General features: G+C 40.4%; 2 protein-coding genes across 7 annotated transcripts; one reads left to right on the top strand and one right to left on the bottom strand.

Annotated features, from left to right (window-relative positions):
• The first annotated feature begins 8 nt into the window (after positions 1–8).
• zgc:154006 (uncharacterized protein LOC563016 homolog) lies at positions 9–20,097 on the top strand. Of its 4 annotated transcripts, none has more exons than XM_054767149.1 (10): positions 9–46; positions 296–490; positions 2,548–3,123; positions 3,242–3,445; positions 5,270–5,431; positions 9,426–9,580; positions 10,423–10,677; positions 11,369–11,540; positions 12,737–12,778; positions 12,999–20,097. In XM_054767149.1, exons 3-10 carry the CDS (start codon positions 2,584–2,586, stop codon positions 13,098–13,100), a joined length of 1,632 nt encoding a protein of 543 aa, XP_054623124.1. In that variant the 5' UTR covers positions 9–46; positions 296–490; positions 2,548–2,583; the 3' UTR covers positions 13,101–20,097. The 4 variants fall into 4 exon arrangements, with proteins under 4 accessions (XP_054623124.1, XP_054623126.1, XP_054623127.1 ...); XM_054767151.1 differs by lacking the exon at positions 9–46 and adding an exon at positions 70–126; XM_054767152.1 differs by lacking the exon at positions 9–46 and having other exon boundaries at positions 137–490; positions 5,270–5,395.
• LOC129176774 (nuclear receptor subfamily 2 group F member 6-like) lies at positions 14,914–24,242 on the bottom strand. Of its 3 annotated transcripts, none has more exons than XM_054767156.1 (6): positions 23,591–24,242; positions 22,696–23,394; positions 20,860–20,954; positions 19,399–19,727; positions 18,876–19,122; positions 14,914–16,623 (listed from the first exon to the last, which is right to left on the bottom strand). In XM_054767156.1, the coding sequence occupies exons 2-6, from the start codon at positions 22,962–22,964 to the stop codon at positions 16,349–16,351; spliced, it is 1,215 nt and encodes a 404-aa protein (XP_054623131.1). In that variant the 5' UTR covers positions 22,965–23,394; positions 23,591–24,242; the 3' UTR covers positions 14,914–16,348. The 3 variants fall into 3 exon arrangements, with proteins under 3 accessions (XP_054623131.1, XP_054623130.1, XP_054623129.1); XM_054767155.1 differs by having other exon boundaries at positions 19,399–19,730; positions 24,078–24,242; XM_054767154.1 differs by having other exon boundaries at positions 19,399–19,730; positions 23,591–24,241.
• Between the last annotated feature and the right edge of the window lie 1,916 nt (positions 24,243–26,158).

Genomic DNA, 26,158 nt, shown 5'->3' with positions numbered 1-26,158 from the left:
CCAATCTTGCTGATACTTTACACACGTGCTTGTCAGGCCCACATAGGTGTGTATTGTATACCAAATATGTTTGTTACAGTTGAGCTGCGTGGAAAAAATTGAAGTCATTTATGCAGGCAAAATGCGGTGCGTTTGTTTATAAAGTAATTGCACAGGCAAACTGTTTCTGTTACTATGATGTCAAAACTAGCTACACTTGGGTTACATTTCCTTACCCGAGCTAGCTTGTTAAAAGTTTCGTAGTTTCAAGTAGGTGGGGAGTTGTGTTGAATGTGTGTCCACTCTTCCCTGACAGACACCAAGTCGAGTATCGCTGTGTCAAGAACTTACGTGGCTTTCGTTGCGTGGTGTTTTTTGGGGAGTCAGACATGGAAAATGTCTACACGAATTAGCATCAAAATGTCTTAAATCTGACGCCGTGTGTCAGCAAAGGAGACCAGCTGAACGAAAGGGAACGGGTCCAAAGTTGAAAGGACACGTTAGCTGCTAGGTAAGTTGCATTTTGCTTTGTATGCTGGTTTAATGTTGAGTTGCCATAGTTTAAAGATGGTAAGTGTAATTTAATGTAGTTTTAAATTGCTCTAGCTTTGTATATACTATGATCTGAAGCTAAAGATACATTCCAACTACAAGCACAATAAACAGATACAGTCAATACCGAACATGATTGTTTTCTTTCTTCATAAAGACAGAATTGCAGTTACAGTTTTGTACGGGATCTTATTAAATTGTGCAAATGTACCCGTTGTGGCCAGTGAGCATTCTTTGCAATAGTGGGATTTAAACGAAAGCTACAACTTCATTGGAGAATTTCTTTTAAATTCAGCCACTTATTAAAGCAATATACATGGATTGTCAATTTCAAATATTGACTTGCTGTGAGGAGAACATAACACAAACCCGTGTAGGCTTATTACCTGCAATGCTCTGGCAGGTGTACACACAGGTAACATACATTAGATGCTGCAAAGAAAGGAAGAAATGCGGTTTTCCTTGCAGGAGACATCACGCGTGGCCGCCCTTGCTTCTCAACTGACTGCAGCCGTATGAATTATTAAAGCCTGTTGGTTTGAGTTGCGCACGAGTGATGAATTGTGGGGTCAGCGATACCTGAGAGTAGGTTCAGGCACGGGCTGAGGTCAATGAAGACAGAACCTTGACGTGCATGCTGTGCATTAGGAATATAACATGGAAACATTGTAACGTGTGCAGTGTGGACCTATCAACACTCCGAAATCTATGTGTTTCCGATGTTTGCTTTTTGTGAGCATATATATATATATATACAGTATATAACTGTTTTCATTATGTATGTACAGTATATGAACAGACAATTGTTTGCATTATGTGTACAGTATATATGAATGGACAGACACATGTATGTGTTTTTTATGTGGAGGTAATTGAACCAATGATTATATTATGTGACTGGACAGACATTACGTTTATATGTGAATGGAGAGACAGATGTTTACATTGTTTGTATGTGAATGGTCAAGCCGGTTGCCTGGTGAACAACTGTATGAATGGACAGACAGATTTTTGTATTTTGCGTGGAGGTAACTGGACAGATGATTACGTTACGTGTGTCTGCATGTAAATGTACATACGGATATGATGTTATATTTGTACGTGAATGGACAGACAGATTTTGTCCATTTCTTATGGATGTATGTGAATGGAGACACAGATGTTTGTATTATGTTTGTGACTGGAGAAACAGCTGTTTGTTTTATGGACGTACAGTATGTGAATGTAAAGACAAAAGGTTTCCATGTGAATGGACATACAGCTGTTTGCCTTGTTAATTAATGTGAATGGACATACAGTGAAGGTAATTGGACAGATGATTACGTTATGTGTGTACGTAAATGGACAGACAGATGTGTGCATGATGTTTGTATGTAAATGGACAAACAAATGTTATTATGTGACTGGACAGACCACTGTTTACCTTATTTTTGTATGTGAATGTGCAAACACTTATTTGCCTTATAGATGTATGTGAAGGGACAGACAGATGTTTGCACTAGGTTTCTATGTGAATGGACATACAGCTGTTTGCCTTGTTAATTAATGTGAATGGACATACAGTGACGGTAATTGGACAGATGATTACGTTATGTGTGTATGTAAATGGACAGACAGATGTGTGCATTATGTTTGTATATAAATGGACAAACAAATGTTATTATGTGACTGGACAGACCACCGTTTACCTTATGGATGTATGTGAATGGACAGACAAATGTTTGCATTATTTTTGTATGTGAATGGACAAACAAATGTTTGTATGTGACTGGAGAACCAGCGGTTTGTTTGATGGATGTACAGTATGTGAATGTAAAGACAGATGTTTGCATGTGAATGGACAAACAACTGTTTGCCTTATGGATGTACGTATGTGAATGGACAGAGAGATGTTCCCATTGTATGTGGTTATGAATAGACTGATACAGCGAGTGTGTACTAAATGATATCCTCATTCTGAAATGAACCTCATCTACTTCAGATGAGCTGCATCATTTTTTTGTGTTCTTCCACCAGGTGAAATATTACCAATGGTATTGGTGGGACTAAACCATGTATGAAGCTCGCCATTACGATAGCCACCCTTTCTACAGCCCACCGTACAGCACCACCTCCCACAGCTTCTATCCCCCAAGAAGCGTCCACTCCCCCCAGAGCCAATATGTCCCCTACACCTCCAAACCCCCAGCAGACTCCCACTACTTGGAGGACAGGCCTCAACACTTCTACCGATGGTTTTCACCTCCTGGTTTTGTCAAAACCTTCCAAGGAGCCACGGTGCTCATGTGTTTCCTTATCTTCGCCTGCGTGGCGTCAACCTTGGTGTGGGACATGAACGGCTTTGGATACGGTGCCGGCGCCCCAGGGAGTGTTCCAGGGGCGGGGCAGGGGTACTATGGCGGCAGCTATGGCTACGGCAGCTCCTACATGACCCCGCAGTCTGCCAAGGCTGCGATGATCTCCATGGCGGCTATCAACTTCCTGATTTCACTGGGGTTCTTGGTGGGAAGTTTTTCACGGTCCCGAGCCATGAGGGGATGCACCTTTTACCTCGCTGTGTTCATCTGTGACATCATCTTAGCTGTCCTTCAGGTGAGGCTGGCTCAAAAGAAATGTGCAGCTTATTTTGTCATGTCAATTAACATTCTTGCAGCTATTTTACATTGTGGTCTTTTGAAGCGTTGAATGTGGGTTACTCTTTTAAATCCAGGGCATCATTGACATCATCTTTGTCATTGGGGTGAACCCAATGTCTCAGAGTTCCCAGAGCATGCTGTACAATCCAATGCTGATGATGTGCCAGAACATTCCAGACAGGCCTAGCCTCAGTGGTGGCGCGGGAGCTGGTTTTCCAGGTGGTTTCCCCATGTACAGCCAATACCTGTACCACTACTGCTACATGGACCCGGAGGAGGTTGGTAGGATAATTCAATTTTAACCTGCATTCATCGTGCAGTTATGGAGAAGTGCCTAATGATGTGCCCTGCGGCCAAAGGTTGCCTTGAACCTGTTTGGCATCGGGAAGGGCAGTACCAAGCTGTGAGGTCAAATCCAATGTTTGCTTTATATGTTTATGTTTGAATATGAATGGACAGGCAGTTATTTGGATAATGTGTGTATGTGAATGAAGATACTGATGTTTCCTTTTTGTATGGCTATGAAACATTTATGTGTGCATATGAACGTATAGCGGATGTTTGAATTTTGTGTGTGTGTGAATTTAGAGAAATACATTTGCATTTTGCATGTCTATGAATAGACAGCCAGATGCTTACTTTATGTGCAGTGTACGTGAATGGGCAGACAGATGTTTCAATTCCGTGTGCATGTTAAATTTGCATCATGCGTGTCTTTGAATCAACAGACAAATGTTTGCAGAAGACATGCATGTAAATCAAGGGTGTTCAAATTGCATTGGCTCACAGCACTTTGTCACAGCAAAATTATAACAGCAAAAATTGAAAAATTAGCAATAATTTTACAGCAATAACGTCAAAATATTAAGAGAAAAAAGTTGTCATCTATCAAGAAAAAGTCGTAATTTTACCAGAACAACGTAATATTATGAGGAAAAATAACCTCATTGTAGTAGCATAAAGTTTAAATTAAATCAAGTTGTAATATTATGAAAAAGTCACAAAACAACAAGTAAAGATGTAATTTTCAGAAAATTAAGCTGCGGAAAATGTAACAATGTTACGAGAATAAAGTAAAAATATTATGGGAATAAAGAACAACGATGAAATAGTTTGTCAATAAAAATAATAGCAGAAGTAGGAAAAAAAGCTGTAATTTTACAAGAATAAAGTCAAAATATTTACAAAAAAATTTATTTTAACAAGAAAAAAGTTGCAATTTTATGAGAATAAACTTGTAATATTTTTAGGAAAAATAATGTCATTTTAGTAGCATAGAGTTAAAGTATTAAAGATTCCTAATATGAGAAGCAAACAAAATAAAATAAAGGTTTTTTTTTGTTTTTTTTTATTAGTTTGGGGGAAAAGTTGGAATATTATGGGTGTAAAGTCAAAATATTACAAGAAGAAGATTTGCAAAGATGATTTAAAAAGAAAGTTGAAATATTGGGAACATAAAAAAACAACAACAAAAATGGGGGGAAAAAGACCAAAGACCGGAGTTCATTCTAATATGCTGTTTCACTTAAATCACAAAACTGAGATGCAGTTTTGTCTTGAAATATATATAACTTCTTAGCATATCTACATGTGTTGGTTTACAAAAGTGGCATTGCATCCTTTCATTGCTCAGTACGTGACCCTCGGTGGAAAAGGTTTGGCCACCCTGATGTAAATGAACAAACATTTGCAATATTAGCAATTTGGGCAAATTTTTGAATTATATGTAAGTAGTCATTGTTACGGCATATCTGTACAGCATATGAATGGACAGACAGGTGTTTGCATTTTGTATGAGTGTGAATGGACAGACATATGTTTGCATTGTGTTTGTACGTGAATTGGGCAGAGAGATGTGCAATAAACAAATACGATGTGACCATAAAAGTTATTTCAACCTATACCGACACATTGTGAGAAGTACGGTGGCCATAAAGGGTCACAAACCTGTCCACTTGGTAAAAGTTTGTTCTAAAAGTTTAACTTGTGAAGGTGTTTTGCTGCTCTGGCACTGCTCCAGTTTGTGTCTTACATTTTGTGTACGCATGTGCATCTTAATTAAGGTCTCGACCTGAATCTTTTTAAATACTGTCTTTTCTCAGGCGGTTGCATTAGCCTTAGGTCTGATGGTGGTTTTGGCCCTGTCGTTTGCTGCGTACTACTCCTACAAGACCCGCAGCAAAATCTGGCGCCATGGCGACAGGAACATCTACTGGGACGAGCCACATGTAAGGCAGTTAGATGGGCGGAATGTGCAAGACTGGGTGAGAAAGGCTTGTTTTTTCCCCCACATTCATTCATTCATTTTCAACTGCTTATCCACGCTATGTGGGCGTGTTCAAAACCACAATTGACTTTTCTGGCAAATGACCATACCCAGGTTTCATACATCCATACAAGCTGCTGTTGACTCAGAGATAGTAAAGTCTTTATCTTTGGCACACCTACGGTAAGTTTCACTCTGACTGATCATTAACTAGTGATGGCTGTAAACTGTCGGATCTCTTGTGACAACAAACAAGCCATGAGACTTGTGTTAAGTCATCTCATGATTGAACTCATGGTTTTCATATTTGAAGTAGGTTGACATCTTGAATTATTCATCGTCATTCACGACATGTATTGAATACAATAGCAATGCTGTAAACAGGATTTAAGTGAGTCGTTAACTCAGAAAATGAATTTGATAATTTTGCCTGCGTCAATATATTGCCATGTGCATGGCGTGTCTGTTTTTTTCCTCTCCCGCCTCCAAACAATGAAGGAAGAGGATTCCCTCTGTGCATTGGTGCACCTTGGCGCCTTTGTTCCATAGAACAACGGCATGAGTGGAGTGAGCTCTTTTGTCCGTCATACAGCCTCTTTGTCTCGGTGGGTGGAGGCGGTGCCGCTAGCGTACACACAGAGTGCAGAAGAGTGTTACGTAGTACAAATTACATTAGTAGATTGCAATTTTTTGTCATATTTTAAAAAATAAAAACTTGTATTAAAAACAAAGTTAAAAGCTCATCTTGTCTCGTTCTCGTAGACCCAATCTTGCGCATCGTCTCGTCTCATGAACTGAGTGTCTTGTGATGCCCTTGTATAGTATTCTACACTGGCCACTAGGTGTCAGTAATGTTACTGTAATGTTTGGTGAGACATACAAGCATGAGACTTGATCGTCGGAACAACAGACTTTTATTGCAGGTATGAGTGATCTCGCTGCAACTGTTTTGTGGTTGACTACAGCCTATTATTAGTCAAAAATATGTGTATTTAAGCTAATTGTACATATTCTCTGTCCAAATTAATCATTTTCAAGCATAAAAATGTCTAAATGCACTAAAATACAAATACAGTACGGTATAAGCCGTTAATGAGCACAACTTGTGAATGTTGTCTTCTACATTGATCACTAGGTGTCAGTAATTGTTCGCTGAGACCACCACAGAAGTACCGGGACTTGAACAACCGGCCTTTATTGCAGGTTTAAATGATCTCACAACAGGCACAATGATACTAATATAATAATTCTAATCATATAATCATCACTATAATAATAACACGGGTTACTGTTGCGGCCATAGCCCACAACAAGGTAAAAGTCAACTCTGAACCCCCGACGTCACTTTCTGTCACTTTCTGTACCCCAAAGCTTTGCTCTTGTTTTTACAAGGGTGTAGTGCTATGCATTGTGCATTGTTTCACAGAGTCAATGTTCTTGTAGCTGTCACAAGTCCAAATCTGACATTGACATAAATTGTTATACAGTAACATTTTGCAGATAGTCATGCTGCTGCAGAGTCTTTTACTACTACGATGTTTGTACTTCCAAGCAAGGGCCTCATGTGGCATTTAGCCGTGTAGTAGGACTGTATTCTCTCCAGTCCACCTCATTACGAGGAGAGAAGCAACACAATTAGTTTATCCACAAATATGCTGGCCTACATTCTCCCTGTGATTCTGAGGCAGCTTCATTTGAATGCTGGTCCCGTTCTGGGCCACTCTTGTACCGCAGTGAGGATGCTTTGCCTTGCAGGGAGGCATATTTAATGTATGGGCCATGTATAATGTATAAAAAGGGGTCGAGTCGCTACTGTGCCACCGTGCTGCTGTGTGAATCCCCACAAGCGGTGGTGGTAAATGATTCAGTCTGGGCGGCATCACTGCTGCTTAAAAGTTATCTCCTTGAAGAACACGACAGTGGAAATTTTGATCAAATGGTGCATGAAGCACTATTTAAGAATTTGTAATATTGCAAATCAGATTAAATGAGAACTGTGGTATCAGTTTCATATTTCCAAACAATAAATTGGCTATATTTACAGTGAGTGGGGAGAAATTAAGTAATAACCAAAAAACAAACAAAATAAAGGACAATGTAATGTTTTAAAAATTTTGTATGAAGTTATTATAGTGTTTTGTAGTAGACATCATGGCTCAAGCGATTTTTAATTAGTTTAGAGTAAGTTTCCTATTATGTACTGCCAATTGCGGTTCTAGCTTCAATGGCGTCCTAACCCTCCCTTCCATCCCCCAGAATGAATGTAAAACAAAGGCAATTAATTTTATACATTTTGCACATTCATATTTGATATTTTTTATATTTGATACGCACCAGTTGCTCGAGTACAGTTACTTGAGTAGTTTTTTCACATTGAATTTGGAGGCCTACCTTTTGCTGATACTTGAGTATTATTATTCTAAAGTAACAGTACTCTTATTTGAATACATTTTTTGCTACTCTACCCACCTCTGCTACCAAGTAACAGGCCCTGTTAAGGCCCTTACTGGTACCGACTGCAGCGCAGTAACCATCATGCGGCATCTGCGGGAAAAGGGTTTAAAAAAACAAAAAAACAAATTCAAAGACCTCGTCTCCTTCAACGCCACAAAACTGCCCGTTTAGACTTTGCCAGGGAGCATCAAACATGGGACAATGACAGGTGGAAAAAAGTTTTATTCTCTGATGAGAAAAAATGTAATCTTGACGGTCCAGACGGCTTCCAACGTTACTGGTATGACAAGGAGATCCCACCTGAGATGTTTTCTACCCGGCACAGTGGAGGGGGGGTCCATCATGATCTGGGGTTCTTTTTCATTCAGGGGAACACTGGAGCTTCAGGTGGTGCAGGGTCGTCAAACGGAGGCTGCTTACATGCAGATGTTGCAGCGGGCATCCCTCAAACAAGAACGGTGGAGCTGCTCATTACTGAGTCCTACTGAGAACATTTTTTCGTTCTGGTTTGGAGAGTTTTTTGTTATTTTTTGAGCGATGGTCTTAAACTTTTGATCAGCTGAAACAGCCTATTTCAGTTTAATTGTAAAAATATAATAACTTAAATAAATAATAATAATAAATACATTTTTGTCTCACTCCCCCTTCTTGCTTTTGCATATTTTAACTCTACTTAAAACCCCAGATTTTGACCAGGTCTGTATATAAACAGCAAAAATGGAAAATTTTACAATAATCAAGTCAAATGAAGAAAAAAAAGTTGTAAAGTAATGACCAATTTTTATGAGAATAATATTGTAATATTATAAGGAAAAATAACACAATTTTTGTAGCATAATTTTGAAATATTAAAGAAAAAAGACATCTTTTTAAAGGCATAATATTACCAGAAACAAACAAAACAAAATAAAGTTGTAATTTTTGGAAAACTAGGTTGCGGAAAAAGTTATATTAAGAGAATAAAGTCATAATATCACGAAAAAAAAGTTGTAATCTAATGAGAAAAAGTTATAATTTTATGAAAATAACACCGTAATATTATGAGGAAAGATAATGTCATTTTATTAGCATAAATTTGAAATATTTAAGAAAAAAGACAAAAATGTAATAATATGAGAAACAAAGCAAAATAACTGTGTAATTTTTGGACAATTAGGTTGTGGAAAAAAGTTATTACGAGAATAAAGTACAAATATTATGAGAATAAAGTGTTAGTATTACAAAAAGAAAATTTACAAAAAGAAATATGATGAAAATTAAAAAAAAAAAAAACATCAGAAATGGAAAAAACAGCCTTTACTTTATTATTAAATGTCAATGTCTGAGTTACAACATTAGGTCAGTTGCTGGATGATCTACTTCTATCTATTTTTTTTTTTTTTACCTTTCGAAAAGTGCTTAATTTGATTTAGTATACTCCTGCACAATGTGGGCCATGTGCAGTCTCATCCAAAGTTGTGTTCAGGAACCAATGATGAAATCATGTGTACTATTCGTGTGTGAATAGCTTATTGTTAAGAGTCTCTTGTGTGTGTCAGGTAAACCACGTTGGAGAGGGACGCAGCACCCAGCAGGCACCAACTGTTGTTATATCGGAGAAAGCTGAATCCTACCTCCAAGGGGAAAACAGTCTAGCATCTTACAGCCGGGATGCAGTCCTTATCCACAGTGAGGGAAATTTGAACAGCAACGTGTGAGTAGACCCATAGATGCATAGACTCATACAGCCATTTGCAGTTAGGCATTCACTCTCCCACATATTTGCAGATTTATTTTCATTGCTTTAAATGTTGTTTAAATGTTTTTTTTTTTACGTATTCATGGGTACTTAAATAAGTGGTATGGTGATGCTTCCTGCAAGGGAAACCAAAGTGCTGAAGGTATGAATCCAGCAGAGGGTGCTGTCTCACAAGTCAATTCACTCAATATTTTCCAGCACGAAGATGCTTTGACAAGATGTGATGCGCAACTGCACATTTTGCAAGTAAAATAGTGTATATTGTGTGCCTGTAATTATATCTTAATGTGTACAACTAAATATAAAATATGTTTAACAAGTGTGACAAGCATATTATAGGGTTTAGGCGTCCTTAGGGCTTTTCACCAAGGTGTCCATTATTCATGTTTTTTAGCGTAACTCCCGCAAATAGCCGTTAGCTGTTACTGTATATCTAACATAGAAGATATTAAGAAATATATCGGGACACATCTTTATCAAATCATTGATAACTTAATCGGGATAAACTAGAGCAGAAGAGTGACCTTTGACCTCACAAATGTTCTGGTTGACTCATGCTATCATCTAGCAGAAAGTCCTCTGAGATAAATACAAAAGGCCGGAACAACTCCATAGTTTCTTCCATTTTTACTTTCTGTAGTTGTAATGGCCAGGTGTCCCACAACTTTTGCGTATTTACGGTTTGTCTTGTTTTCCATTCAGTTTGAGCAGAATCACTCTGAAGCACTAAGGGCGTAAAGAAATGTGTTAATTGTAGAACTTGTACACAAACCATCTGCATTGTATATTTTTTGTAGCTTCCATCAGGACAGCAGGAAGCGCCAAGAGTCTGAGCATCGCCACCAGAGCAGCAGGCCTGCAGTTTGCAGCAGCTCCTCAGATGATGCCGACAGCCGCGGGAAACATCCTCCTCCTCTTTCAGCTCTCGCTCAGAGGAGCAACAGAGAGCATAGAAGTGCTGCACAGGAGATTGTGGAGTCCCAATACGAAACAGACTACACCACTGGAGGAGACACTACTAATGAACTGGAACAAGACCAAGACCTCTACAAGTGCGTTACTGAGCGTGCTGTTCCGCAGAAAATGTAGTCATTTTACCTCAGAATAGCAAAAAAAAGCAACATTTTCTGGCACACTGCCTTGAAAAAGAGGATAGTGTTGCTGCTGTTACCATGGTGACTCCACATCACCTACTTTAGTGGTCTGTAACATCCAGCTTGGACATGTCTCATTGATGCTAATGATTTTCGGTGGTGGAAGTGTAGTCAGCACATCTGCCTGCAGCCTCTCTACGTTGATTTTACATATTCTCCCTTGCGTGTCTTGTTCTCCCACAGTCCAAAAACATGCATGTTATTAACTGGACACTAATTTGTCCATAGGTGCGAATGTGACCCTGGAGAATGAATGAATGAATGAATGTTGCGAAAGTCAGATATGTCAGCCACTATTCTACATCCATTTAGTTACATGAAATACGGTATATTTAATACGTTTCAAAGTACACCAACTGCTGGAAGCAAGAAAAATAGTCATTAAAAGTTAGTAAAAAAAAAATATATATATATATATATATATATATATATATATATATATATATATATATATATATATATATATATATATATGTATTTGATGAATATTTAATGTATTTAACCACAAGCCAATCTAAGAGGGAGGCTTGTTTGTGTTCATGTTTTTTTTAATTGTGCCAATATTTAGTATCTTCTTTCCTCTGTTCAGGCTCTACCCAGAGATAATCTCCGACCAGCAGCGCCGGCAGTACAAGCGCGAGTTTGACTCCTCGAGGGCTTGCTATAAGAGTCTATGTGAAGAAATGGACGACATTAGTGACCAGATTCATAAGCTGAGCCGAGAACTGGACTCGCTGGACAAGGGCTCCATGAAATACCAGGTAGATGCTGACAGAAGATCGGTCCATGTAGTCATTCTGTACCTGAGCCTTTGTTCCTCTGCAAAACTGCATGAGGACACAAGAGGCTCCCATCCTGTATCGTATATGGGAGGATTAAATATTTGTCAACCATCCATCCATCCATTTTCTATACCAGTGAAATGCCAGTGACCATAACGTATGCCTGCCCACCGCCACCATGACACCACATGGTGCATTTTATTGATGGCATTTTGAATGCTAGCCGTACCGTGACGAGATCCTGAAGCCCATTTTTATGCAATCCATCCACGACCATCACCTCATGTTGCAGCATGATAATGCACGGCTTGTTGCAAGGATCTGTACACAATTCCTGGAAGCTGAAAACATCCCAGTACTTGTATGGCCGGCACACTCCCCCGACATTTCACCCATTGAGCATGTTGAGCTGCTCTGGATTGGCGTACAGTCATCCCTCGTTTAATTGGTTCCAGACCTGACCATGATAAGTGAAGTTCAGCGAAATACGATTAGTAGTAAACAGTTAGAAAACATAGAAAACCTGTTTATGACTTTCTAAATATAGATTTTAACATTATTAGAGTCCTGTAGACATGAAATAACACCCCTATAGTCACCTTTACACTCCTATTATTCTTTGTTTACACCACATTGCGCAGGCTACGGGATCACTGCAAGGACAGAAGAGACGGCTGCTGCTAGCATAGCAAGCCACCGAGCCAACAAGGCGCACCTGTGCAGTAATCACGCTGTTTAATCAGCATCTTGATAAGCCACGCCTGGGAGGTTGATGAATTATGAATGCTTACTAACACAGATTTAGACAAATTTGTGAGCAATATTTCAAAGACAGGCCTTTTGTGTACATCTTCGAGTTCAGCCCATGACAAACGGGAACAAAAACAGTGTTCCATTTGTTTGTTTTTGTTTTTAAATGGCATTTATTTGCAAAATGTACAAAATTGCAATAGACGGGACAATGTGAATAAATAATGACCACTTAGGATAGTAGTTGTGTTGTGCTGTTTAAATCAATTTTGTTTTGTCAGATTATTGCAAACTACTGCTAGTTTATAAACTTTAAATAGAATTTATAATGGGAGCTGAATAATTTTGAGCGTGTGGGTATAGAACAAAAACATGCTCATTAGGCGAGTATTATTTATTAAATTGATCTGTACTTTCATTCTCAGGGTGTAGCCGATGAGTACAACAGACTGAAGGCGCTGAAAAGGGTGAGTGGAAATGTACCTGTATGTGCATGGGATATGCAAGTGGATTTTGGACATTTAAATAATATTTTTCCATTTGACGGTGGTTTGTGTGTTGGATGCTACATTTTACTTAACTGAATTTAGGTCTGACAGTTTGTTTGTCGTCCACTTGTGTGGTGTAACTTTTTAGCCATAAATAAACTATTAATATACTTATAGTTTATTTATGTGTCTCTTTTAGGCACCAGATTATCAAACCAAGAAAAGGGAGAGCAAAGAACTTCGGCAAAAACTCTTCCACATCAAACAGCTGGTAAAGAACTTCGACCGAGGTCTTTGTTAGCACGTCAGTCGGTGTTCATTTGGAGGAAATCCACCTTTGGTTGCTCGCTTTAATATTCCGGACTTTAAAGGGATCCTATCCTGCTCATTTCAGGGACTTTAAAAATGATATTGGATCTCAGTGGGACACTATACAAGTAGTAAGTTTCTTTGAATAAAATACTCCATTAATCTCAAGGTGTGTGCAGGGTAGTCTGCATTCTACAGCCTCCTCCACAATGACATGACATGATATCATATGACCATCACACTGCATGTAGTCAGCCATGGTATGTCTGACACAGTGAAAAGAAGTTCTCCTCCTATTCCTTGTGGAAGCGGTAAGCTTTTGGCTTTTTATTTTCTCTTTCTTCCCCACTCCGATTTAAACCCTGTTTTAAGATTAGAATCAATCAATCAGAGGCTAACTAGTTAGCTCGCTAGCATGCTGTGCAGCCGTGGCCGACTCTTGTGTCCCTGCAGTGATCTCATAGCCTGTGCATTAGCAATGTGGTGTAAACAAAGAATAATAGGAGCGCAAAGGTGACTATAGGGGTGTTATAACATGTCTACAGGGCTCTAATGATGATAAAAATGGATTTAGAAAGTCATAAACATGTTGTCTATGCTCTAACGTCGAAATTGTTCCATTTATTAAAATTGAATCCTACTTTGCGGAAATTCTGTAAGTTCTGGGACAGAAAAGAAGGGTAAAATCATTACATAAAATTTCATAAATGATTCCATAAAAGAAAAAATGAATTAAAATTGAAAAGTGCAGATAAAATACTTTCAGCCGTCATATGTACAGTTGAAAAGAAGCATTTTCAGCCTGGATTTGAACATTGCCAAAGTTGAGGAGTTGATTTTAGTAGCATAAAGTTGAATTTTTTGGGGGGGCACAACAATGCAACAGTGAAGTTGTCATTTTTTTGTGTAAAAAGTTATGTTACAAGAGTAAAGTTAAAATATTATGGCTGTAAAGTCATAATTACGAGAAGAAAACTTACAAGAAGTTGAAATAGTCGGAAAATTAAAAGAAAACAGCTTTAACAAGAATAACGTCAAAACATTAAAAGAAAAATGTCATTCTGAGAAAAATATATTTTTTAAACTTCTAATATGAGGAAATATGTCATTTTAGTAGCATAGAGATAATATGAGACAAAAAAAATTATGTTGGCAGAAAAGTTGTAATATTATGGAAATAAGTCCAAATATTATGGGAATAAAGTCATAATTCCGAGAAGAAAACTTACAAGAATTTGAAATAGTTGGAAAATTAAAAGAAAACAGCTTCAACAAGAATAATGTCAAAACATTAAAATAAAAATGTCATTCTATTGAGAACATTTTTTTTTAACTCGTAATATGAGGAAATATATAATTTTAGTAGCATAGAGTTGAAGTATTAAAGAGAAAGTTATTTTTGTAAGTTGTGAGAAAATAAAACCAAAATGTCATTTTGGAAAATTATGTTGGCGTAAAAGTTAAATTATGGAAATAAGTCAAAATATTATGGGATTAAAGTCATAAGGTTCAAAAATGGGTTTTAAAAAAAAGCAAACGTTTTTTTCACCTTTATCACAATGCACAATGCTGAGATGCATTTTTTTTTCTTGAAATATATACAACTTCTTAGCATATCTACATGTGTTGCTTTAGAACATACCAAAGTGTCCCTTGTATCCTTTCAGTGGGGAAAAAAAGTTTGGACACGCCTGAATTAGATGCTTGTGGTCTATGTGTTTATTTGGCATTCGTGATACAGCTGTGATTACAACACTTTGTTCAACAAGTTTGAAAAAAACAAACATACATAACAAAAGACACACTTGTCATCTTTTGATTCTTTTAATCACCTTGTCATACACAAATCAAAATGTAAGAACACAAAAAGGACTGTATATCGAAACTTAACAAAGGACATGGCTTGCTGACTAAAAGCAGCACATCAAGCTCACGTTTAGGGCCCTCTGGTCAATTAAAGCAAGAAGGAAACTATTAGGATTTGTGTCAGTGATTCTATAATTTAACAAAAAATGCGACCACTAGCGTGAGGTAAGTCCTGGTGGTGAATCAGGGGCCTTCTTTGTTCCACCATGTGTGGCATTTTGGTATTAAACATCCTCCTTGTGCAGTTTATCAGCCAATGAAATGTCGCCTCACATTAGTCACAACAGAACAGCAATCCTTAGCCATAATGTCTGGGTCTTTAGTAAGAGGTATTTCCATGTAAACACATATAGGAATGAACGGAGAAAGCAACACTTAATATTCAAAGGAACCATTAGTTACATAAACGGGATGAAACAACTTAGAAAAGATCCAAAACCATGCAAATGAAAATCAACGTTGTCCGCTATATATATATATATATATATACAGTATATATATATACACACACGCACACACGTCAACACAAGTCAAAGGAATCATTGCTCAATGTAAACTCTTTAGTGTTTGTTAGAAACTCTCATCCCCAGTGACACTCATTCATCTAATTTTCATATTGATCTCGTTTTCAAACAGAGCCTGATCCCAACTTTCTATACGTGCATTCCCAGTATTTTGCAAAAGAAGCGACAAAGGTGGCGTCTCAAATGTATACCCAATAACAAGGCAGTTGTCAAAAAGAAGGCGGTTTCTGGTGAGCAACATTTACAGAGGTTTTTGTTTCAATGTTTTGAAATATCAGATTAAAGCATTCTGATGTCTAGTGAGGTATTAGTCTGTTCTCTTCTAATTATTGGCAACTACAGCGACCATGAGCCTTGTGCGTGACTTCACTGACCATCTGATGTTCCACTCAGTCCTCTTCTTCGTTTTGTGCATCAATCGGAGGATGAACTTTGGTGAAATTTTCCTTGGTTTTTTACTTCAAAATCATTTTTCTAAAGTTCTCTCTCTCTCTCTCTCCCGCAAGAAAACCCTGCAGAGCAGCGCGTGCTCAGTTCACCAGTACCACGCATATCCATGACGGTGCATTGTCATGTTCTCACAAGTGGACCACGGGGCATTTAGTCCGCTAAATACGGCGTCGAGCTGGCATCACAGCCAGTGGGCTGGCAATGAGTCTGTTTCTTCTCAGGAGGCCCGTGTGGAAACAGAGGACTTGTTCATGGGGGCGGGGGCGGTTACATGACAGTACACATGATAGCCAGCTGGCAGTTGGATAACCACACAGATGGACAGCGACGAGTCAGGAGGTTTCCTGTGGGTCCTTGTCGTCACTAATCCCAGACGGAAACCTCATCCGCCCGGGAGGTTCTACTGCCCCGGCACGTAGGGCCAGCTGATGGAGCTTCCGGAGAGCTGCATGTCTCGGATCAGCGTCTCGATGGGGGTCTTTCCCACGAGGCGCATGAAAAAGAGTTGGGAGATGAGGCTGGCGGGTACGGCGCGTAGAGCGGGCAGACGCAAGAGAAGGCGGCCGAAGCGCTGAGGCTGACTCGGGTACTGCATCCTCTCGTACTCTGTCAGAGCCACCTGAGCCTTCTCCTGCAGAGACTCCACGTGGACTGGATCTGTCAGACCACAGGCGTCTAACCAGGAGAGAGGAGGAGTGAGTTACTCGATGGCGTGGGCGGGTTACATAAAGAGTCGTGATGAGCTGACATGAGGAGAGCACGTTTAATCAGTGCAACTACAGTAATTCACTGTTTGCTGCAACAGTAAGTAAAGCATTACTAGTAATACACTTACTTGGACAAGTTCACCTGCAAAGTGCATTCCGCTGGCACTTTATAAATACATGTACAGTAGTACCTCGCATAACATAAACCTCCTTTTACATAAATTCCACTGAACATAAAGAATTTATATAAAGTTTTTGCTTCGTATTACAGAAGAAATTCCATATAACAAAGCGTCAAGTCAGTGCAAGTCTTTTTTCTTTTTTTCAATCAACTTTATTAATGCCTCAAGTCGGTGCAAGTTCAGATACTTGGTGACGGCTTCTGACGCTTCACGCTCATTGGCTGATTTTCGGGGGACCGCCTAGGCTCTCATCTCATTGGCTGATTATCAGGGCACCGCCTACGCTCTCATCTCATTGGCTGACTTATACAGCACGTACGTGAGTTTGTGTGAGAGACAGGCTTCTCCCTTCAACCTCCTCCCTCTTTGTAGTCCCCCTGAAACTAACTTAAACAATTAAGTTAAGTTACAAATTAAAATGTTGCATTTGTCTGTGAGACCAGCTGACTCTTAGACTCTTTGAGTCACGTTTCGACTCAGGCTAGTCCTCCTCCTCCTTCCTGCCTCCACTTGCGCTCCTGATCAAGACATCTCGTGAACGGTAGGATTGTTTTTGTTTTTCAGTTTTATTCATTTACAGTAACCTTATTTATTACCTTATTTTATATTGGAATGTTACTGTACTATGTTTATGCTAATGTTTTCTTATATTTTCCCACCATATTTGGTGGACTTTGAAAATTTTGAAGTGCCAAAGGGGTGAGTTTGGGAAGATCTTGAAACGGATTAGGCTATTTACATGTATTTTAGGCTTCGTCTAACATAAAATCCCTATAACATAAAGGTTCTCGGAACGGATTATTTACGTTTTAGGGGCGTCTACTGTGTTTTGGGGTTTCTGGAACGGATTATTGGATTTATATTGTTTCTTAGTGGGAAAATTGACTCGGGTTTTCGAGAAACACCTTTTGGAAGGTTCAAAAATTCAAAAACCGAGGTACCACTGTAGTGCACAATTATATGCAATGTCCGTTTCAATTCCTCCTTCCTGAACGATCTGACTGTACCATCATTGGCTTTCTTGAGTCACTGTGATATGCCAATCATTGCAGCAGCACTCCTGATTGGTCCTGATGTCACTCAGTGTAGTACATTTTAAGAAGTTATTTTTAATTTGAATAGACTAAAACACAATTATTTATCATCAAACTGTGCATAGCCTTCAACAACAAGGCCTATTAGCATTTTTAGCTTTTGTAATCTGTTGTTTAAGTACTTAAATGTCATGTACGCACAAGTATTGTAAATAATACTGTAATTAAGTAATTACATACAGTAATTACCTTGGGACACTGTTCGCCTTCACTCTCAGGACACCCAAATACCAAATTTAGAACCAGGTAGTTTTAAGTTAGTAATAAACATTAAAATCCTACTGAAATGAAATTAGTCATTCTAGGCTAATTTTGGGTCACTGAGTACGAAAATTAGCTCTTGTTTTAAAGATACACCGTCCCTGTGGTATACCATATGCCCACAATTAATGAATATAATGAATACAGAAACTAGTTGAATCTTCATAATCGTGATTGTATGCACATGAAGTGTATGGAGACATATCACATTGTGTATTACTCCTTTTACGTTACCATGTAATAAAGAACCCCGCATATCTTTAAAATTTGAAGATTTTTGATGTCATATTCTTGTTCAGTAGCCCAAAATTGACCAAGGGTGATGTTTTATCTCAGAAGCAGAATTTTTTTGAAAATTTGTAGACCAGTGTTATCAGTAATTTGCTAATAGAGGGTGCTAGAATCAATATAGACAGATTTGAGTAGCAAACGTCATTAAAGCTAAAACAGTACAATATTTGTATTTCACTTTTGACCATAATATATTCAATGCTTTTAGATAGCTTGTATATCTTGGTAAATATGATCCAAAATTGATATGATTTGATTTTATGCGCATGTAAAGATGAATAAAGGGCTGCTACTTGACCTAATTCCAATTGTCCAGTAGGTGGCGGGAGTGCTTGCGGTACATTTTGTAACAACAAGGACAGATAAAATAGAAGACGACGGCAGTCGGTCACCTGGTGAGAAGAGTGCGATGGCCTTGAGACAGCTGTACTCTGCTGAGTCCACCTGCAGTCGGGTCAGCTTGTCCACCTGGTCCTGGAACACCCTCACTTGGTCCATGAAGGACACCACACGCTCTGCCGACATGGGCGAGGAGTGGAAGCCCGCCGCGGCCAGCAAGGGTGCCATGTGGAGCGGCAAGGCCGACTGGGCGGCGTTGAGGATGAACAGTTCGCTCCAGCTCAGCCTCAGCAGCGCCACCTGGGGGTTGTGTTGATGTGTTAATCAGAGACCACTTGTGTACAGGATCAGTCAGAAAATGTAAACTGTTGATTGAAGCAGTTGAGACAAAACTGAGTTCACTTCTTGGCTGCAACCAGCAAAGGCACTGTTGGTTCAGTCAAACACGACATCAGCTATGGGAGGTTGAGCTACATCCACACAGACCAGCATTTATAAAGGAGATGAGAACATTATCCGCACATTCTGCCATCTTGTTTATATTAGAAATTCATTAATTGTTAATTTTGTACCAACCTGATCCGATACAGGCAGCTCAGGGAAATAAGGGATGTTCCGTGCCCACTCCACCGTGCTGAAGAGTAGCCGTGCGGCCAACTCGCAAATGTTATCGATGCCCATGGCGTTATCAGGACCCGCCTGCTGGTTGTACTGGTGCCCGTAGCGGCTGTTGGGGTACGGCTCGGCTCTGAGCAGCTGGGAGATGAGCTCCGACACAGGCTGGCCACCGCCGCCCCCGTTGTTGTTGTTATTGTAGAATTCACCGCCTCCCAAGCCGCTGGCGCCACCAAGAGGCGTAAGGGTCGGGCTGAGGCTAGGCTGAGGTGGGATGCGACCGCGTTGAACTGCTGTAGTTTGGTTGGGGGACCAAGGGGGAAGGAGAACATAGAGGAGGAGAGTTTGTGGATATAAAATAAAAGTAAACAGAGTGGAAAAAGATGATGATGAAGGGCAAAGGGAGGGTGAAGGAGGGGATTTGTAAAAGAAAAGAGGGGGGAGTTAAAACCGGGTTCAGCCAGCGGTGTCTGTCAGATTATAAAAACACAGTCTTGACCCCATTAGCCAGCTTTCTCCCAGATTAAAAAGGGATGCAATTTGACCTCATCAATGCAAGTAATCTTCTCATCACTACTAAATACATGTTATCAAGACAATGATACAATGCTATTGTATGTCTGTGTAGGCTCTCAGTCGTACAGGAGTTGTCCAACAAGGGAAAGGCTTCTTGAGACGTCATCTGTACTTCTGTGAAGAAGGTGTCGGACGTTAGCTCTTCGGATGAGGAGCGAAACGTCTGACACCTTCTTCACAGAAGTACAGATGACGTCTCAAGAAGCCTTTCCCTCAGTGCTACTGTATGTATCCCTTTCTGTCCATAAAGAAACATAGCGAATGCTTTCGATCATCCACTGGAATGCTGCTCAGCGGCCGACGCTGACCCCTGACCTCCCTGTAGACAGTGCTCAGGCAAAGAGAATTTCTCCACAGGGAGCAATAAAACGCCTCATTAACATGTTTTACGTTCTGTGTGAATAAACAACACAGACATGGCAGATACTGTCCACAGCGTCTACTTATGACAAGCATCAACTCATTGACTGAATGCACATTTCAGCAAGAATATTTCCAGCTGCTACATGTTTATCAGCATCCCATCGATATGTCAGCTGAGCTGCACCACATAAAGTAAATTCCCATATTGGATTGTGCCTAAAGGGTTTGTGCAGCTTCAAGCAGAGGCTTAGTGCGAAGGGACTCAGGTGTCTTAGCAAAGCATTTGTCTCTGTCACCGTGACACAGGCCAGATTAAGCCAGCTAGTACATGGCATTGAGCTGACACAGGGTTAGCTGAGCAACGATAGGGCCGAGACAGTTATGTGTGCCGTGCCCTACAAGGGACACGAGATAATAAAACGTTTAAACAGGAAATTCGCAAATGCAGACGGTTGCCCACAAACATTATGGATAAATAGATACCTTCTTTGCGCATGCCTACACGGAAACACTTCTTCAGGCGACAGTATTGGCATTGGTTGCGGTGGTGCTGGTCAATCTGACACTCCCTGTTCGACCTGGAAACATAAAGATAAAGAATAGAAATAGGTGGCGTTCATTGGTAATTACTTGATGAATGACAGAAAAAAAAAAAAAAGGTTACAGTCGTCCCTCGCCACATTGCGGTTCAAATTTTGCGGCTTCACCATCACAGTTTTTCAAAAATATTTTCATAAATAATGCTGTTTCATGGTTGAATACGGCCCATAATTAGTCAAAATGTTCATATTTCGGCGAATGTTACATATTTTATGCCTAAATGAAGCATTTTCTAGCATATAAATGGTAAAATGAACTAAAATACAAATACAGTATAAGGCATTAAGAAGACGCATTCAAAATGTAATATGTAGTATTCTACACTGGTCACTAGGTGTCAGTAATGTTACTGTAATGTTCAGTGTAACATAAGTGCCAGACTTGATCAGCGAACAGCAAGCTTTTATTGCAGGTTCGAATTGTCTCACAACAGTCACAATAATGACAATAATAACACGGGTTACTGGCAAGCTAAAACTCAACTCTGAACCCCTGATGTTACTTCCTGTCCTCCAGGAAGCACAAGCACGAGTTTTATTTATGTCTTTAATGTCTTATTTTATGTTCTGATTATGTCCACTATATTGGGATGAAATATAAAGATGACTATGGGGTGCTATTTCATGTCTAGAGGGCTTTAATAATGTTTAAAAAATTATTTAGAAGGTTGTAAACAGGTTTTATCCAATTTATAAATAAGGAATCCTACTTTGTGGAAATTAACTTATCACGGTCGTGTCTGGAACGAATTAACCATTACTGTACTCTGTTTCATAATTGCCAACAAGTTTGAACAATTTTCAAGCAACAGAAAGGCAAAATTCTCTGATTCTAGCTCTTTCTTTGTTCCTCCATGACTGTTCATGTTGTGAAATAAACATTTGACACCTGACCTGCATGTTTGGCTAATCAACAGGTTTGAATACAAACAGGGGGATAGCTGGGGCTTGATGTTTTTGTTTGATTTGTTTCTATTACGTGTTTGGCTGGGTCTCCATAAAGACTTTAAAGCAGAGGAAATTACACATGGGTGCTGACACATCACAGCAAATGATAGCAAACACCATAATGCATGCTATATGCCTCATGGAGGCTGTAGGCAAAATAGGGGGATGACATCAGCAAAATCTAATTGATGTGTTATGATTCTGCAGCAAAGCCATGACGTCATGTGTTTTCTGTCCATGGGGTCACCTTCAGAACTGAAACTTTTGGCTCAAACCAGCAGCATGTTTTAAATTACTCTAGAGGAGATGATGACGTTGCATTATTTAGAATATCAACCCAAATATTATAAAACAATACAACCCTATGTTTAATGACTTTGCCAAATGACTCAAATTTAATGCAGCGGTGTCTAAAGTGTGGCCAGGGGCCACTTGCGGCCCACAGCTCAATTTTTATTGGCCCCCAGGTAGTATTCTAGACAATTTAACATGCAACATTATGACAGAGGATTAGGGCTACAATTAAAATATTAAGTGTTTAAATATTGAATGAACAAGATAGCTTAGCATATTTTGACCTACACTACACAGATGGCTATCTAGGTAGAAACTTTAATCATCTAAAAGAGACATTCACAATTAGTTAATTGTATCTATCAGTTTTTGTTTGTCAACAATATAAACTGGTTTTAATGAGTGATGATGTGAAAGAACTACAAACATGTGCCCAACAATGACAGAAACAACACATTTCCCGGCATGCCCCTCTCACCTGCACGTGTAGCTGAGGTTACGTCGGACGCTCCTTTTGAAGAAGCTTTTACATCCTTCACAGGTGAACACGCCGTAATGTTTCCCACTCGACTTGTCCCCGCACACCACGCAGTCCAACACGCAGGCCTTGTCGTCTTCCCCTGCCTCCATGTCGCTCCCCCCCGCCTGGGGAGAGCCGTCGTCATCCTCTCTCTTCAGGTAGCTCTTGTCCCCTAGCCCGTTGGTGCCGCCATTGGGATCGCCCCAGCCCCCACTCACCATGGCCATCGCTTGGTTACCGAACCACCGAGGAAGAGCACGCCACAGGCAGCCGAGATTTGTGCTGGCCGTCAAGGTAACATGAATATCAACACCCCGGCATCGTGGAAGCTCTCATGCGATTTTTTTGACGCATAGAAAGCTTTAAAACGGACGAAAAATGTGCACAAGCTTAGCAAGCAGATGGTAATGAGGAAAATAACACAGAGGAGGAGGGTGTTTGGCAGGAAAAAACAAGAGCAATCTCCTCCCACTGCTCTATGACCTGGAAACAGTCTGAGTGGTGCAACTTTTAAGGTTTGCACTGCCTCTGAATGTCAATGTGTCTTTTCCGCTTGTCAGACCCACTCGCTGGTGCTGCTGCTGTTATTGAATCCAGATCGAGACCCGCCAAGGGTCCTCTCGCCGAAAACAATGAGCCCCCTATGGACTGGGGAGACTGTGGAGAGATAGGAAAGCTCTTGTGAATGACATGCGGTGAAAAATGGAGTACAAACACACACTGGCTCTAGCTAACGGCTGAAATAGGGCTTGAGGTGCCTGGGGAGGCTTTAACCACCCCTCTTAAAGTAGCCTTACATTGAATTCCCTCTTTCTCATGCTATTACCCTCCATAGAAATTATGGCACGCTTACCTCCGATTGAGCCTAGCTTTAAACTCGCTTCCTCCCGTCCATCTGAAGAGCAAACACAGCTTTCCTACCCTGCTGTAATCCTTTAAGCGGCATTGTGACTCCCACAAGTGAAGCTATTCCACGTCGCAACTTGGCGTCAACATCACTTTCTCATGTGGTTGTGGTCTTCTCTTCAAAAAGGCTGTCTGAGTTGACCTCTAAAATGCACGCACACAAGGTGGTGTGTGCTCAACACAAGGAAGTGCTGTCCTCGCTGCGAGACGCAGCTGACTGTAGCATCCGTGCTGCTTCCTTCCCAGAAGCCTCAGCGGCTCTCACTCTCCAGGCTTCTCCTTTTGCAAGCCTTTTGTCGGTGCTTGGCCACCAAGAACTAATGATGTGCGGCCTAGCTGCTGCTTTTCATCTAGTGTGTGTGTGTGTGTGTGTGTGTGTATAGCCTTCCCCTGTGGCAAGAAGAGGTGGGGGTTGAAACGGAGGGTGCTCTTACTTTGTCGCTCTCTGCCGTCCAAACATCCAATTAGCGTTCAAAAGGAGATTCAAACCCGCAGACAAGTTGGATTTCACTTATCGTTTTCCTTTTTTATCCTCGCTTCTCTGCTGGTCTCGCTTTGTGTGTCTGTTTCCCCTAACCTATTTGTGTGTTTGAGAGAGAGCGAGAGAGATAAAGCAAAGCAAGCCAGAGAGAGAAGAAGGGAGGGAGGGAGTTGGAGTGTGTGCAGAGGGGGAGGGGACTGACTGCGTGCGTGCGTGTGTGTGTGTGTGTGTGTGTGTGCTCTCAGGGATTTGACACTACTATTCAAGCCCTGTGGTTGCCATGGTGCTTACTGCCTTATATGGCCATTGGAGTCAAAGAGCAAAGAGAGTGGGTTGTGTAGGGCAGCACACACAAGAAGAATGTGGAGGATCACACTGCTGAGATGCAGAGAGCATGACCCCAAGGCCTTAAAAAGAACAGGAAAAAAACATCCACATTACCAAAGGACTCCCTCCCAGCCACAAATACAAACAAGCTAGTGTTTTATCTCACAAAAAGCTATTGCATGTTAGACTAATGGCAGAGATAGGAACTTTCATTTCTCTCGATTTCATGTAAACATTGGTACCGTGTGCATGCGAACGCTTCATTGTCCTGCAAATAAAAGTTTTATGGCCATCGCTCATTTCTCAGGCCCTGCGTGTCGGTGCTTTGTGGAGCATGCCGGCAGAGGTCAAGCAGACCTTTGGCACCCCGGCCACACTAAAAAGCCTGAGGTCAAATGCAGATAAAGAGGAGCAGAGCACCCAGAACAACCCCGGATAAGAGATAAGTCATGAATCTGCTTGTAAATACGCTGCTTTTGGGGCTGGTGGTGGGGGTGGGGCAGTTACCGTCACAGATATGGAGACATGAAAGTACCATGAAAGATTGACTAAATGCAACCTGTTGTCTTATCTGCGTGGTGCATTCAAGGATTTTAAGTCATGCCCCCCCCACACACACACCCACCCACACACACACACACACAGACACCTATATTACATTCCTAAAGCCAAACCAAGCTTGACCCCCTGGCAAACACAGAGAAGCATTGTCGTAGCCTTTGTGCAGCTAATAGGTCATCAGAGTAGTGTGTGCCTGGGGGGGGGGTTGTTAATTTGAATAAAACTGCCTTTAATTAGGCCACTGTACCTGCTTATTGTCACTTGTCCATTTGCACAAGATTAGGCTTGTCAAATGAAAGGTCCTTGGAAGGGGCTGTGATGTGAAAGAAGAGGGCAGTCAGTAGTTTTGTAGCCAAATCAACAACAACAAAACAAACACGCGCATCTGCTCTGTGTGCTTTGTACAAAAACACAACAGAATGACAGTGATTATCAGTTACTCCCCCTGGTGCAAAATGTACCCTTTACATAATCCATTAAAATAGATGCCTTATCTCAATTAACTGCAATCAAGGTGATGAATTAAATACTGGTAATTAATATACCTCGGGAAAAAATGTTGTTACCAATAATTGCCTCAGTGCATATTATATATACTGTTGTTCACACACGGACATAAAAGAGTTAACATCTGAACCGTTGTCGCTCAAGCTGTCACTAATCAAAACAGCAGCACCTACCAAAGGGCTGCAAGTAGGGTATTCACAAGATCTTGCGAGGTTAAAACGTGACAAGCTTTCTCGTCCAGAAAAAAAATGTCTTTTGGGCATCGGGCCTGGTATGATAAAAAATACATAAATGAATCACACAATAAATTAAAATGAACTGGGTCATTTTTCCCGCCTAAATGTATTGGCATGTGCGTGCGTGTCTGTTTGGCGTGTTTGTTAACACATAACAACGGCATGAACAGAGTGAGCCCTTTTGTTAGTCATACAGTCTCTTTGTCTCAGTGGGTGGAGGCGGGGCCAGTAGCATACACAAAATGTGCAGAAGAGTGTAGCCTTGTTAGGAGCAGTGCAAGGTAACGTAGAAAATAAATGAGTCGATTGCAATATATTGTCATATATATTTTCTATTTTTTTCATTGTACTTTTCTTAAAAGCAATGTTAAAATCTCGTCTCTGTTCTCGGAGACCCAATCTC

Source organism: Dunckerocampus dactyliophorus, chromosome 2 (assembly GCF_027744805.1).
Source record: "Dunckerocampus dactyliophorus isolate RoL2022-P2 chromosome 2, RoL_Ddac_1.1, whole genome shotgun sequence".
Lineage (NCBI taxonomy): Eukaryota > Metazoa > Chordata > Actinopteri > Syngnathiformes > Syngnathidae > Dunckerocampus > Dunckerocampus dactyliophorus.
This window is presented reverse-complemented; position numbering and strand designations above follow the sequence as displayed.